The following is a 13,621-nucleotide window of genomic DNA, read 5'->3' on the forward strand; positions in this document are numbered from 1 at the left end:
GCTAGAGAGAAGCAAAGTAGAAAAGCAAAAAAGAACTGCTAATTTCACCTTTTGCTCTGGCAAGAACCTTGAGGTTGGTTCTGACACAGTTCCCAGAATGGGCACCGAAGCCTGAAAAGCAGGGAGCAAACTCAAGTTATTTGCAACTGGATGGAAAGGGAAGCTCTCCCTTGCTCCCACTCCCACACAAGGCAGGTTATTCAATCTACTCAACTGCATTTTTGGAAATTTCCCCACTTCCATCATGCACACTTCCCTCCCTCCAGCCCTATGGTGTTCCAACCGGTGAACAAGAGGCAAGATCTCTGAAATCAAAACTAAATTTAAGTTGACAAATTAAGATCAATTCTAGAATGAAAACTCATTGCAAGTGAGTTTTTTTTCCTCTGTTGTATCCCCCAAACCTGTCACAGTGTAATAGCACAGTAAATATTTATTAAATGAATTGATAAAGACAAGTCAATAGAAATAATTTAAATGCCCACCACTAATGGAATTGCTTAAGTACAAATCCATACAGCTAAATATTATACATCCATTACAAAATGTATTTGTAGGCCATTTGTTGGACTCTGGGCAGGGGACAGCATCTGCGGGAGCCAGGCAAGGAAGAGCTGTCCAAAGAAATGCATTGGGATTCCTGTCCACTGGATCGTAGGGTTTATGTAGGTAATGTTGGAAACAATGGTAACAAGACTGAACTGGAATGAGCCTTTGGCAATCATGGACCACTCCAAAGTGTGTGGGTTGCTAGAAACCCGGCTTTGCTTTTGTTGAATTTGAAGATCCCCGAGATGCAGCTGATGCTGTCTGAGGGCTAGATGATTGAACACTGTGTGGCTGCCAAGTAAGAATGGTGAAAAGAAGTCGAAATCGTGGCCCACCTCCCTCTTGGAATCATTGCCCTCGAGGTGATTATCCAAGAAGGAGTTCTCCACCTCGTCACAGATTTCTAAAACGGAGAACTTTCGCCCGCAGTCACAGCAGGTCCCTTTCTAGAGATAGGAGAGAGAGGGCACTGTCTCAAAGAGAAATCCCAAGCAGTCCAATCTTTCTCTAGGTCTTGGAGCCGATCTAGGTCAACTGAAAGGAAATAGACCAGTTTGCAAGAGCAATGGGGTACAGGAAATAACTTCATTTGACAGGACTATGTACAGAAAATTCAAGTTTTGAGACTTCATAAGCTTGGTGCACGTTTAAGATGTTTTAACTGTTCACCTTTGTTTGTCTTGGAACAGTGACATAAAGATGTAACTCTCATTGTTTGAAATGGATCCCATGAGGCATATAATATCAAGAATCATTACTGTACAATGTTCCCTTAAGCAAAATTAGTTTTGCTTTGAAATTTAGTCTTGCATAGACAGAGAATAAACCTCTTAATGCCTCCCAGCTAAAGTGTGATGTTTAGTATTATGGCAACTAAACTGGCAAAAATTGAACTTAAGTCTTTTCATAGCTGGGCTATAATATGCAGCTGTAAGTAGAACAAGCAGCCTTCAAAAGCTGTTGTGAACGAAAGCCAGCAAGTAAATTTAGAGCTGCACCCTTAAACTAGATGAGAGGTTTAAAAAAATCCAGCTAGTCTTAACCCTGGACAGAGGTTGTCCAGTTAGTGTAGAGTCTAAGAAGTTTCAAGAAAGTTAGTTTACTTTTGTTTGATTTAGGTCATAAATTTCGTATGTGATTGCTGTATATGAATACATAGGTTTTTGCAACATTATTCATTTGGAAATCTGAGACGAGATATGGGTGTCCTGCCAGTTTAAGGGTACATTGTAGAGCTGAACTTTGAGCTTCTGGGCAAATTTTTTTTCATGCTGTCACCTGTAATATGTTTTATGAGAATCCTTGGGATTACAGTTTTGGTAACAAATTATTTTTTAAAAGTTTATTTGTAAATTTAGTGATTAAGGAGAAATTGATATTAATTTTTTTAAAGGATAACATATTCATGAAGGAAATATACAACCTCTTGGTCAGTTTATGGACTTTTATTTTGTTCTCTGTGTTTCTGGTTACAAATTACTATGAGAAACTCATCCTTTAATTTTCTTTTTTTTTTTTGAGGACACATCCAAACCCAACCCAGATATGATTACCACCTAGCCTGAGTTGAATGTATGAATTAATAAATGCAGGATCGTACACAGTCAGTGTAATGTAATGTGTACGCTTAAATTCTGGAGCCTAAATACTGACCCCATAACTTAATAGTTGTGGGACCCAGGGTAAGTTACTGAGCATCTATCAGCTTTAATTTACTCATTTGTAAAACTGGGGTAAGATACGTGATTAAGGTTATTGTGAAGATTAAGTGAATAACTTTTAAAGCTTTTACAACATTAGTGGTCACCATTGAGCAATGCAAGTGTTAGCTTTTATTATCGGATTCAAAACACTGTGCTAGCTCTGGTGAGAATGAGGAATCAAAATCCATGGCAAGGTTGTGGAGAAAAGGGAACCCTAGTACCTGCTGGTGGGAATGCAGACTGGTGCAGCCACAGTGGAAAATAGTGTGGAATTTCCTCTAAAAACTAAAAATGGAACTGCCTTTTGACCCAGCAATTCCACTGCTGGGATTATACCCTAAGAACCCTGAAATACCAAGTCAAAAGAACCTATGCACCCCAATGTTCATAGCAGCACAATTTACAATAGCCAAGTGCTGGAAGCAAACTAAATGCCCATCAGTAAATGAGTGGACCAAAAAACTATGGTACATTTACACAATGGAATACTATGCAGCAGAAAGAAAGGAGCTCCTACCCTTTGAGACAGCATGGATGGAACTGGAGAGCATAGCTAAGTGAAATAAGCCAGGTAGTGAAAACAAATCCACATGATCTCACCTATAAGTGGAACCTAATCAACAAAACAAGCGAGTGAGCAAAATATAACCGAGACATTTAAATAAAGAACTGACAGTAACCAGCGAGGCGGGAGGAGAATAACGGGAAAAGAAGGGAAAGGGTCGTCAAGGAACCCGTATAAAGAACCCATGGACAAAGCCAAAGGGGGGGTAGGATTGAAGGTAGAAGGTGGGGGTGGGTGGAGCAGGGAAGAGTAGGGGAGGCGGAGGAAAGGAGACAACTGTACTTGAACAATTAAAAAAAAAATTCAAAATCCAGTCCCTAACCGCGAAGAGAGGGAGACACACTCAAAAGCAACATCTTAGCGGAGAGTGAAATCAGGTTAGAGCCAAGTACCAGCCAAGAGCGGGCATTCAGGAGTGATGGATTCTAAACAGAGCGAATCCAGGAAGTCACAGGAGCCGTAGCACTTCAACTGAGCTCTAACAATCAGTGGGACTTCAACAGGCAGCTAATAATAAGGGATACCGCAAAGGATCTTAACAAAGGCACTAAGACTGAAATTGAGTTGATCTCAATTTCAATTGATTCTCCAGGACTTGGGAAACGCGCAAAGGATGGACAAATAACAGCACACCCCAAGGTACTCAACTGTAGAAGGGAAAGAACAAAGGTGTCGTTAACAAATCCACGACCCAATCGCTGGCCACTATCCTCCAAGCGCCAAAGTCGGTCACAGCGAGACTCCAGGCTGGCACACGGCGAAACAGCGCCTCTCTCAGGCAGCAAACTATCTGGGGAACCTCCGCAAGCAGGAGACCAGGCAGGAGAACTACAAATCCCGCCGAGTCCTAGAGTACAGAACCCTTGCCCGTATTTCCGCTTCCGCCGCCTGCCCTCTCACGCCCTCTTCAATACCACCCACCAAAGAGCCGGCCCGGCGTGTGACCGCGCGTGACCTCGCGTGACGGGCGCCCCCTAGCCAACCAGCCCGGAAGCGGGACTCTGGGACCCATTGGTAGAAAGGCAAGTCAAAAAGGTATAACTAAACGTGAAAATCTCGATAGTGATTGGAGTTGATAGGACAAGGACGCCCACAACACTGCCCAATCAGCGTCCAGGATGACCCGGAAACCGGGAAGAGAGAGGGAGTGTGATGGTTAGTAGTCACATGCCGCGGGGTCTAGTGGGAGGAGCAGTTGCCCAGCGGCCGCCTGGCGCTTCCTGTTTCCGGTTCCCGGAGTGGAGCTCTGCAAGGCGCAGGAGGGAACGCTGGCTGTGACACGAGCCCTGGGACCGGGGTCTGCGGCTGGCCCCTCGCTGGCCCTGTCTCCCAGCCCCGGACAGATACTCACCCAGGGAGTCTGAACTTTGGCTACTGCCTTTGCCCGCGACATGTGAGTATGAGGGGCTGGAGAGCACTCACACCTCGGCGACTGTGACAGGGGCTGGATCGTTAAGTCTCCTTTATCCGGGGTTCTAGCCAAAAATCAAGCTAAGGAGCCCTAGAGCAGAGTGAAGCCATAGGCATGAGGGCAGGAGCTACAGAATCCGAAGGGAGTGAAGAGAAAGGACCCCCGAGACCAGAGAGGGAACTTCAAGTATTTGGAAGGCAGGGAAAGGAAGGTCCCTTGGTATGGAGTGCGTTTGATGTGTTACTGGCTGCCTTAGAAGGAATTTTGGCCTGTATCTTGGAGGGAGGTAAAGTAGTATCATTTGGAGAAGGTCTAAGCAGTTGGAAAGTTAAGAGATTAGAATTTCTAGAACCCTGGGAGAAGTTTGAGGGGGGTGAGTGTATGGCGTGGAGAAGAGCATCCAGTAGAGGGATTCTTGTCTTCCTCTTTGTAGCGAGCTGCTGCTGCCCTGGGGACAGGGAGCTACTCCTCTGAGGCTTTGCGACACTTGGCCTTTTAGCTAATTAGGGCTGCTCTTCTAAAAGTATAGGTTGCTGGAGAGAGGAGAGAAGGGCTGCTACATCAGAAACGGTGAGAGAGAAGACAGTGGAAATTTAATTGAAAAAATGGAAAATACTCATGGGTGCTCTTGAGGGGTGGGGAAGGTGGGGAAGAGAGTGGTAAAGAGACCTAGTGATGTAAACTGCTTCCCACTTCCTGGCGTAATTGTTGGGCATCCCTCTGAAGGAGAATTTTTTAGCATTATCAAGTAGATCTGTCATACAATAAGAAAATTGAAGGGTACTTCTCCAAATCTACAGACCTCCCCTGTACTTCCAAAGTATCTAGACAAACTCTTGGACCTTAAGAATCTTACTGTAGCACTTTAAAAAGGATTACCCAGCCCTTGGATTTCCTACTCTTCCTAATACATTATTGCACCCTTGTATTTATCAGAAAATTTCAAGCAACTATCTTTATGCCATGAATCATCCAAGTGACCCCAATCATTTAGCCCATATTTAATTACTTGTATAATGTAGGGCAAGGAACTTAACCTCTGTAAGCATGAGTTTCCTCATTTATAAAATGGGAGAAGTTACATCTACTTTTCTGGGCTGTAACAGTTAAGGAACCTAATCTAGATAAAGCACTCAGAACACATGCCACTGAATCAGAAGCAGTTCAGCATATAGTCAAGCCTTAAGCAAGAAAGAGAGAAGAATATAAATTGGTTCTCATCCTCTACTCTTTGAATCAATAAGCAAAATGAAAGCTAGTGCAGTTGGACTAGTGCTGACTGTAAAGTGTTTCACCTTTCGTTTTTTCCCAGTTTTCGAGATTCTTTCAATTTAGCAAAAGAAGTCATCATCTGTTAACAGATAAGGAACTGACTTTGAGGCCAAAAAACACAAATTCGTGTTTGAATATCCCTCTAGAAAAACTGGTCCTGGGAAAAAAGCCTAGAGTGTTGAAATTTTAAATTAGGTCCTTAGAGAATATAAGGAAAATATCACGTTAAATAGATCTAATAAAAGGAACCTCTTACTTCTCTTTAGTAACTCAGCTGGTCACATTGTGTGTTGAGCAATGAGTTAATTTAGGGAAGGTAGGAGTTTGATGAGGTCTGAGTTCTTTATTCCACGCCCTATTCAGTGAACTGTGAGATGTCACTTCCCCTTCTTTGTCAAAAAGAAAGCAAGGCTTTGGCTGCGGACTCTGATCCCACAAAAATTGATGTGAAAGAAAATAGATACACATGTAGTAGTGAAGTACAGACCATGAGCTCTGAACCCAGGCTGAGCTTGTCCACTCTATAGCTCTGTCTCAGTTTTCTCATCTGTAAAATAGGGACAATGATTGTATTCACTCAATAGGGTTGTTGTAGGATTAACAACAGTGCTTCAAACAGTGCCTGAAAGAAGATAGGCACTCACGAGTGTTTTCTTTCGGTGTTTCAATGTGTTTATGGGGGCCCCGGACTTTCTGGCTGGCTATAAGTATTCTGTGGAAACAGCTTATTAATATTACCATAGAGAATTCATGTTTGGAGTACAGAAAGTCAGGGAGACAACTTTCCCAGCCTTTGTGGTTCTAATGGAGTGTGGGAGACAGCAGGTCGAATATAAGTTTGTTTAGGGGAGTGGGGAAAATTCATTCAGGGCTCAGAGCTTCCATTTTCCTATCTTTAAACTTATTGGTACACATTAGATTCTGCCTGTTATCTTTTTTTTTTATTTTAAAAATGCAGCAGAGTTAGTGGACAAGCATGGAAAAGAATGAGAGGACTTTAAAGAGTATTGGAACCAAAGTCCAGACATGTAGTATGGAAGCATTTTATTATCAGTGAGAAAAATTGGGAAGAATTAAATCTTTGTATCAGAAAAATGAGCGATGCTGTTATGAAATTAACAAGCAGCAGTGGCCTGAAGAGTCAGCGATCCCAGAGTGAAGTCTTCGGGAAGGGGAACTCCGTGTGTCCTGGGTGTGAGGATGGAGCAGAGAAAAGAGAGTGAGTTTGGGAGCCAGAGCCCTGTTTTCGGTCCTAGAGCAACACAAGCTGCAGGTCCGTTGGATTCACTAGATTGTAAAGTGACTTGGTGACTGACCCCCAAGGGTTGTCAGCAGTTTGGAGTGTAGACAGACAACTGTACTTACTGGAAATCTAGAAACTCTTGAGACTTGGCCCGTGGCGAGCTGTGGAGGATGTCTTCAAACCACTCGTTGTGACCTAGGGACTTTCCTTCTCCCTCTAATTCAAGTGGGCGAGTGATTTTTCAGAGCTGAGGCATCAACAGTGGCAAGCTTTAGGTACTGTGGCTGTTTATCTCCTTTCATTGTTCCCCTGATGAATATGAATGAAGGCTGTTGGATGCTTCTGAATGTCCATTAAGTCAGGGCCCAACGCGTTTGCCTCTTTTTTTATTTTACATCTTTCTTAATAACTCCCAAATAGATCCTGTCACATGTCAAGTTGCAATGTGAGTGTTGTCTCAGGGAGGGCCACTGGTTTAAGCAGTATTTATGAACTCTGGCCCCTACACACACCTCTCGGCTGTTCATCTCCCGTGTTTATGGCAAGTCCAGGCAGAGCCCCCCTCCCTCTGGCCTCAGCTTCTCTTCTTTAGGTACGAGATCCGCAAAGTAAGAAAAACAAACACGAAGACTCGCTTGGTCCTTCCAGTTGCATGTGCTTGCGTCAGAGATTAAACCATGCACGTCTGGGCACACACGCTTTAGCTAATGAGACGTCGCGATCTTTCTTCTGACCAAACAGTACAGAGACAAGGAAGTCTCCACTCGCGCTGTCATAATTCATTCTTCTTTGTTCTCTCGCTTTTCTCACCCCCATGGTGTGTCCTGAAGGACTCAACTATGAATTAGACTGAAGGTTATATGTATGAGTTTCCTGATACAGGTGCTTTCGGGACAGAGATATTAAAATGTACTGTTTGCTGCATATGCCGAAGAATCTTACACTTTCTGCATAATCAAAATACCATTTATTGGTAGTACTTACGTATCCCTACATTGGTTGATCCTTCTGACAGGTTCTAGGGAAAAAATGTGTCTTTCTTCCAGTAGGGCTGAGGAGTTGGTAAACTGCTTTGGAAGTCGAGATAGTCTTTTTTTAAGCACACTGTGCAGAAATCATCAACAGCCCGTAGACACTAACTCTTCACCAAGGCCAGAGCTGTCCTCTTGTTGAATACACATTGTGCCCTGTCCTGAGGAGGCCCAGGAGGGACAACAGGTGAGCATGGTGTCAGGCAATGGAGTCAGCTAGGAAGAGGCTTTCAAAATAAGTTTGAAAGAGAAAAAGAGAAACCTAGAGACCTAAGAATCCAATTCAGAATATTAAGGGACAGGAAAAAAATAACTTGGATGAGAGCTAAAAGCTTGAAATAGACAAATACAAGAAACAAAAACCAACTTCATAATGAAGAAAACTGGCTACTATAAAATAAGAGGTGACAGGTGGATGATATAAAGGTCTTTTGGTGTGTCTTTTTTAAAGTTTTTATTTATTTATCTTTAGAGAAGGGAAGGGAGGGAGAAAGAGAGGGAAAGAAACATCAGTTTGTGGTTGCCTCTCATATGTCCCCTACCGGGGACCTGGCCCACGACCCAGGCATGTGCCCTGACTGGGAATTGAACTGGCAACCCTTTGCTTCGCAGGCCCATGCTCAATCCACTGAGCTATATCAACCAGGGCTAAAAAAGTTTTGTTTTGTTTTGTTTTAATCTTTATTACACATTCATATGCTTTATCTCTTTCCCTTTTCTTCTGATCCTCCCTCCACCCCCAACACACACACTTTCTCCCAGAAGGATGTTCCCCTTCTGCAGCTGCGGGAGGGCTGGGCTGCTACTGCTGCTCCTGGCTGTCATGGCGAGAGAGTCCTGGCAAGCAGAAGAAAAAACCTGCGACCTGGTAGGAGAAAAGGGTAGAGAGTCAGAGAGAGAGTTGGCTGTACTGAAGAGGATGGCACCACTGTTTAACAAAAGGTAAAAATGAGAAGAACCTTAGGGCTAAAGAACAATTATTTTTTCACTCAGCCTCTCCAGACGACCTCTGGTATTCCCTCCTCCCTCCCCCACAGACCCCAGCTCTCTGACCCCCAGTATTCTTCAGATCTCAGGACCCCACAGACCCCTGATTTCATGACATTCTTGGCCCCTGGGAGCCTCATGGAGGGAGATGGTTGTGGGTGAGGTTTACCAAGGAACAGCTTCTTAAGAAGAATCTTGCAACTCTTACTGATTTTATTTTGATATTACTGTTGAATATGGAGGGGATACATGCATAATAACCTCCTCTCTCTCTTTACCTGGGTTAGCTGGCGCTATCATGCTTTCTTTATTTTACAGAGCAAATTCTCAAGTTTTTAGTAGCAATGTGCACTTCTCTAGTGCAGAAGAGGAACTGTTGCTAAGGCTGGATCCAAGAGACCAGCTTGTAGGAATTTGAAAAGCATTAGATACTTTCATATACTAGGACTTTAGAAGTATCAGATAAGCTTATTTAGGCCTATACATGTCATCAGAAGTGTCAAGAATCTTCAGACATAGAAATATGAAGATGATCTTCAAGGAACAAGGGAGTATCCCATGAACATAGCCCCTTATTTACAGGGAGATAATAGCTAGCACTTTAGCATAGTCTAGAGCAGATATTCGAGGAATGTCTAGCTGCTGGGTGGTGTATTTTAGTCAGTCATCATCAACAATTAGGATGGTCTGTCAGGGTCGTGGATATCTCATGATTCAACAAATATTGTTCACTATTACATTCAGCCATGACACCATATAAATAAATTGAATGTCCCTTTATTGGGGTCGGAGGTTGGAGGGTAAGAGGAAGAAAGGCTGCTCCTCCTAAGGCTGATAGCCGGTAACTCTCCTCCTCCTCCTTTCTCCTCCCTTCCTGACAGCTTCGAGAGCACTGTGGGCCAGGGCTCAGAAATGTATATGTACATATTCAGGGTATGCCGGGAAGCTGGCAACCACTCCTCGGGGGCAGGCCTGGTGCAGATCAACAAGAGTAACGGGAAGGAGACAGTGGTGGGAAGAATCAACGAGACTCACATCTTCAATGGAAGTAAGACCCTCTCTGTTGACTAATTCATTGATTCCAAGGCATTCCCTCCGACGGTCCTGTACACCTCTCCCAGTCTCTTCAGAGTATCGTATGTGTAGTGCAGCACACCTGAGACTACAAACCACAGGGTACCTAGCTCCACAGCTCCTCTGGAGCCAAGGCTCGGGACAGTTATGTTTTCTGAAGTTAGTGAAAAGCTTGTGCAGAAAAGGAAGAATGTAGCTGGAGTTGTATAGCCTGGAGTCCTTTTAATACTTAATCAGTTTTTCATGCTGGGCTTGAAAATACCAACCATGACTATTTCTCATCAAATTAATCAAACTTTGCAAGTTAAATAATAAGAGATCAAGTTTTGCAAACCAGTCTACAAAAGTTTCTCTACCAAATTGTGATAATGATGGTGATAATGTTTCTCAAAAGTCATAATGCTGGAAAACACTGTATGAGCACCTATAATCCAATTCCTTCCCTTAAGCAGATAGATAAATTATACCGCCAGTGTTATTTGCTCCTATAAATAATGCAATAAAAGTAACAAAGTATTTGGGGCTATGGGTCAAAAGATTGGATTTTTGACCCATATTGTATTTACTTTGTCCTGTAACTTTGAAAAATCATTTCACCTTCTTTTTACTTTGTTTTCACATATATGCAAAATTGGAAGCAGAGTCCTTATTGACCTCACATGACTTTTGAGTCAAATATTTTGCAAAAGAAATCTGCACACACTAAATACTAAAGAAAAAGAAATAACTCCCAATCTTAAAAATCATCCACTTTGAACTTATCTGTGGCTAATTTAAATCTAGGCTTTTCCCTGCTACCTAATGATTATAGGGAACCTCTTTTGATGTTAGCAGGTGTTCAGCGAACGTGAACCACCGTGATGGTTTGGCCCGTAATTGGTAGTTCGGTGCTATCAGCTGCCTGCCTTTCATGTGGAAAGTTAAGATTCTCATGAGTATCTGATTCCTACTTGTCTAAGCAAGGGAACAAAGCTCTGGTTAAAAAGTTTTAGCTTGGCATTTCTGGCGTACAGAACTCATACTGATGAGGCTTATGTTCATTAAAACCAATTTGTCTGAACTTTCCAACTCCACTTTACTGTCTTACCCAGATCTGCCTCTACTTCCCCCTACCCCAAAGCTCCGTTTCCCTTTCCCTCCTCAGGTAACTGGATCATGCTGATCTATAAAGGGGGTGACGAGTATGACAATCACTGCGGCAAGGAGCAGCGCCGCGCAGTGGTGATGATCTCCTGCAACCGACACACTCTAGCGGTAAGGCGCCCCGGGCACGTGAGCCTGGGGAGGGGACGAAGGGACTGGCCTGAGGAGGCAGAGACTTCCCAAAGGGCACAGGCAACCTTGGGAGGGATAGAGAAAACTAGAAGTCCAATTTTTTCCTAACAGACACCCGTCTTCCAATGTACATGGACAAATAGGTTATTGAACCAGGAAAAAAACAAATGACTTTTGGGTTTTGGGAGGGTTTTCTCTTTTTTTTTAGATGCAGTCAAAAGAAAGCATTTTAAATACGTGTTCTGTCCTTTCATCATCAGGGCAATTTTAACCCTGTGTCTGAGGAGCGAGGCAAAGTCCAAGACTGTTTCTACCTCTTCGAGATGGATAGCAGCTTGGCCTGTTCCCCAGAGGTCTCACACCTCAGTGTGGGTTCTGTCTTACTTATCACGTGAGTCTTCTTTTTCCCTTATCAGTCCAAGCCTTTCCTTTTTTTTTAAACTCATAAAATTTTTGGATGTACGTGAGCATAAATTGTGTGTGTGGAATAATTGGAGGGGGAAGAACTTTGTGTGAAAGTCCTCATTAAACTCTTGACTATACAAGTTTTAAAAGATGAGATTTGTTACGTCCTCAATAAATACTCACATTTGAAGGTGCTTTTTACCTCTACGGTAGGGCAGGACAGTTTTTAATGCTATCCCATTAGATCAGCAATTTTTAACTGGTGTGCCGTGACATACTGCCACAAGAATTTCTGAAACATGCGCTACCTGACTATGTCAGAGGCACTGACCAACCTCTCTTCCCTTAGATCGTCAAATTAAAAAAAAAATGACAGCAGCCAACACAACAATAGCCATCTGGTGTGAATGAATCAAAATTTACCTATTTTTTGTCAGATGGGCAGAAATACTTTTTGGTGTGCTGCAGAATTTTAGTAGTTAGTTTATATATGCCATGATACGAAAATGGTTGAAAATCGCTGTTAGATTATTAGAACTTTTGAACAAACAGAACCATGTGTTTAATGGTGACAGTTGGCAGAAGTCACGGTCTTATTTCCTCTCTGAGCACTTTGCTTTTCTCAGACTGACAGTGCTCTAATTGGCTTTCTACGGAGGTTACCCGCTCCCCCGTTTTCTTTAGCATGACTACCCTTTTCCCCCAGCTTTACAGAACACAGCTTACAAAACAGCTGACAGTAAGTGTGGAGACTGTCCTCGGTGTCTGAGTTTTACTGCTTCCTGGTTTTGAAGTGTAGCTCTCTCTCCGGCAGGTCTGCATCACTGATTGCTGTCTATATCATCGGGGGATTCCTGTACCAGCGACTGGTGGTGGGAGCCAAGGGGATAGAGCAGTTTCCCCACTTAGCCTTCTGGCAGGATGTCGGCAACCTGATAGCAGTAAGTGACAGGGCAGCTGGCTGGGCCTGTAGCCTGCGTACAAGCTTGAGTGACCAACCATCCTGGTTTGCCCAGACTGAGGTTCCCTGAGACATAGGACTTGGGTGCTAAAGTCACAAAAGGCCCAGCAAAAAGTGAGACAGTTGGTTGCCCTCTAGACAGATGTTAGATATGATAGCATCTACCTGAGCATCTTGCTGAGATGTGGCTGGAAGAGCAACACTGTTGCTTAGACTTAGGAATCTAATATAGCTGTTCAGAGGCCTATGTAGGAAGGTGAGACCTGATTAGAATTTCTCTCCTAAATTCAATTTAAGCTGATCCTTGGAGCTTTAGAGGTTTCTCTTCATCTCAGGAGAAACTAGTTCTTGCCACATTCTTAGACCACATATATACTTTGCCATATTCTAAATTGGTTATTCCAAATTCTTTCTTTCCTTTCTTTCCCTACAGGATGGTTGTGACTTTGTGTGCCGTTCTAAACCCCGAAACGTGCCTGCTACATACCGTGGTGTGGGGGATGATCAGCTGGGGGAGGATTCAGAAGAAAGGGATGATCATTTACTACCAATGTGAATGCACTTTATATGCCCTGGCTTCTCCGGTCCCTAAACCAAAGCGTACTCAGCCAGATTTCTTAAGCAGCCTCTCTCCAGTCTCTCATCTCACCCTTAACGTTGCTCTTGCTTTCCAGTTTGCATCCTCTTCTCTCTAGTAAAAATGCCTCCCCATTGTTACCTATTTTTGTTTTTTACTCTAGAGAGGTAAGAGTTGTAGGTCAGAGATAATACAAGGCCTGTGACAAAAGACACTATCTCTGTATAGGAAGGTACAAGTGGGGTAACTATGAGCAATAGCATGTGGCAGGCTAGCTGACCTTTTTAAACACATTTTCACAACTTTTTGAGACAGTGGGATTCTTTAATTAAAAAAAAAAAAGCAAACATTATTTATGCAAGGTTTGATTGCTTTCATGCTTACTCTGTACCCTACAGTAATCTCCACGAGAAGCTGCATGTAATCTCTTGCTGCTTCGAACTACTTTGCAGCTATTACTTGGTTGCAGTCCGAGTACTGCTATTTGGTCTGAGCCTGGAGATGATGTAGACCTGTTTCTCCCACCTCTGGGGTTAGGATGGGGGAAAATGTGAAGTTTTCTAATTAG

The 13,621-nt window shown here is 43.2% G+C and overlaps 1 protein-coding gene and 1 pseudogene across 2 annotated transcripts; both read left to right on the plus strand.

Moving 5' to 3' along the window:
* Positions 1-406: 406 nt before the first annotated feature.
* LOC112321633 (serine/arginine-rich splicing factor 3 pseudogene) lies at positions 407-1,097 on the plus strand (annotated as a pseudogene).
* A 2,922-nt stretch (positions 1,098-4,019) lies between these two features.
* On the plus strand, positions 4,020-13,427 carry M6PR (mannose-6-phosphate receptor, cation dependent). 2 transcript variants are annotated; one of them, XM_045186860.3, is made up of 7 exons: positions 4,020-4,210; positions 8,537-8,716; positions 9,643-9,809; positions 10,980-11,089; positions 11,371-11,501; positions 12,330-12,456; positions 12,910-13,427. In XM_045186860.3, exons 2-7 carry the CDS (start codon positions 8,541-8,543, stop codon positions 13,030-13,032), a joined length of 834 nt encoding a protein of 277 aa, XP_045042795.2. In that variant the 5' UTR covers positions 4,020-4,210; positions 8,537-8,540; the 3' UTR covers positions 13,033-13,427. The 2 variants fall into 2 exon arrangements, with proteins under 2 accessions (XP_045042795.2, XP_024434949.2); XM_024579181.4 differs by having other exon boundaries at positions 4,022-4,210; positions 8,540-8,716.
* Positions 13,428-13,621: the final 194 nt, after the last annotated feature.

The sequence above is a fragment of the Desmodus rotundus genome, chromosome 3 (assembly GCF_022682495.2).
Source record: "Desmodus rotundus isolate HL8 chromosome 3, HLdesRot8A.1, whole genome shotgun sequence".
Taxonomy (NCBI): domain Eukaryota; kingdom Metazoa; phylum Chordata; class Mammalia; order Chiroptera; family Phyllostomidae; genus Desmodus; species Desmodus rotundus.

Coding starts and splice junctions, on each gene's coding strand:
- M6PR (XM_024579181.4), top strand. Junction 11,090..11,370: donor GCAACCGACACACTCTAGCG/GTAAGGCGCCCC, acceptor TTTCATCATCAG/GGCAATTTTAACCCTGTGTC. Junction 11,502..12,329: donor GGTTCTGTCTTACTTATCAC/GTGAGTCTTCTT, acceptor TCTCTCCGGCAG/GTCTGCATCACTGATTGCTG.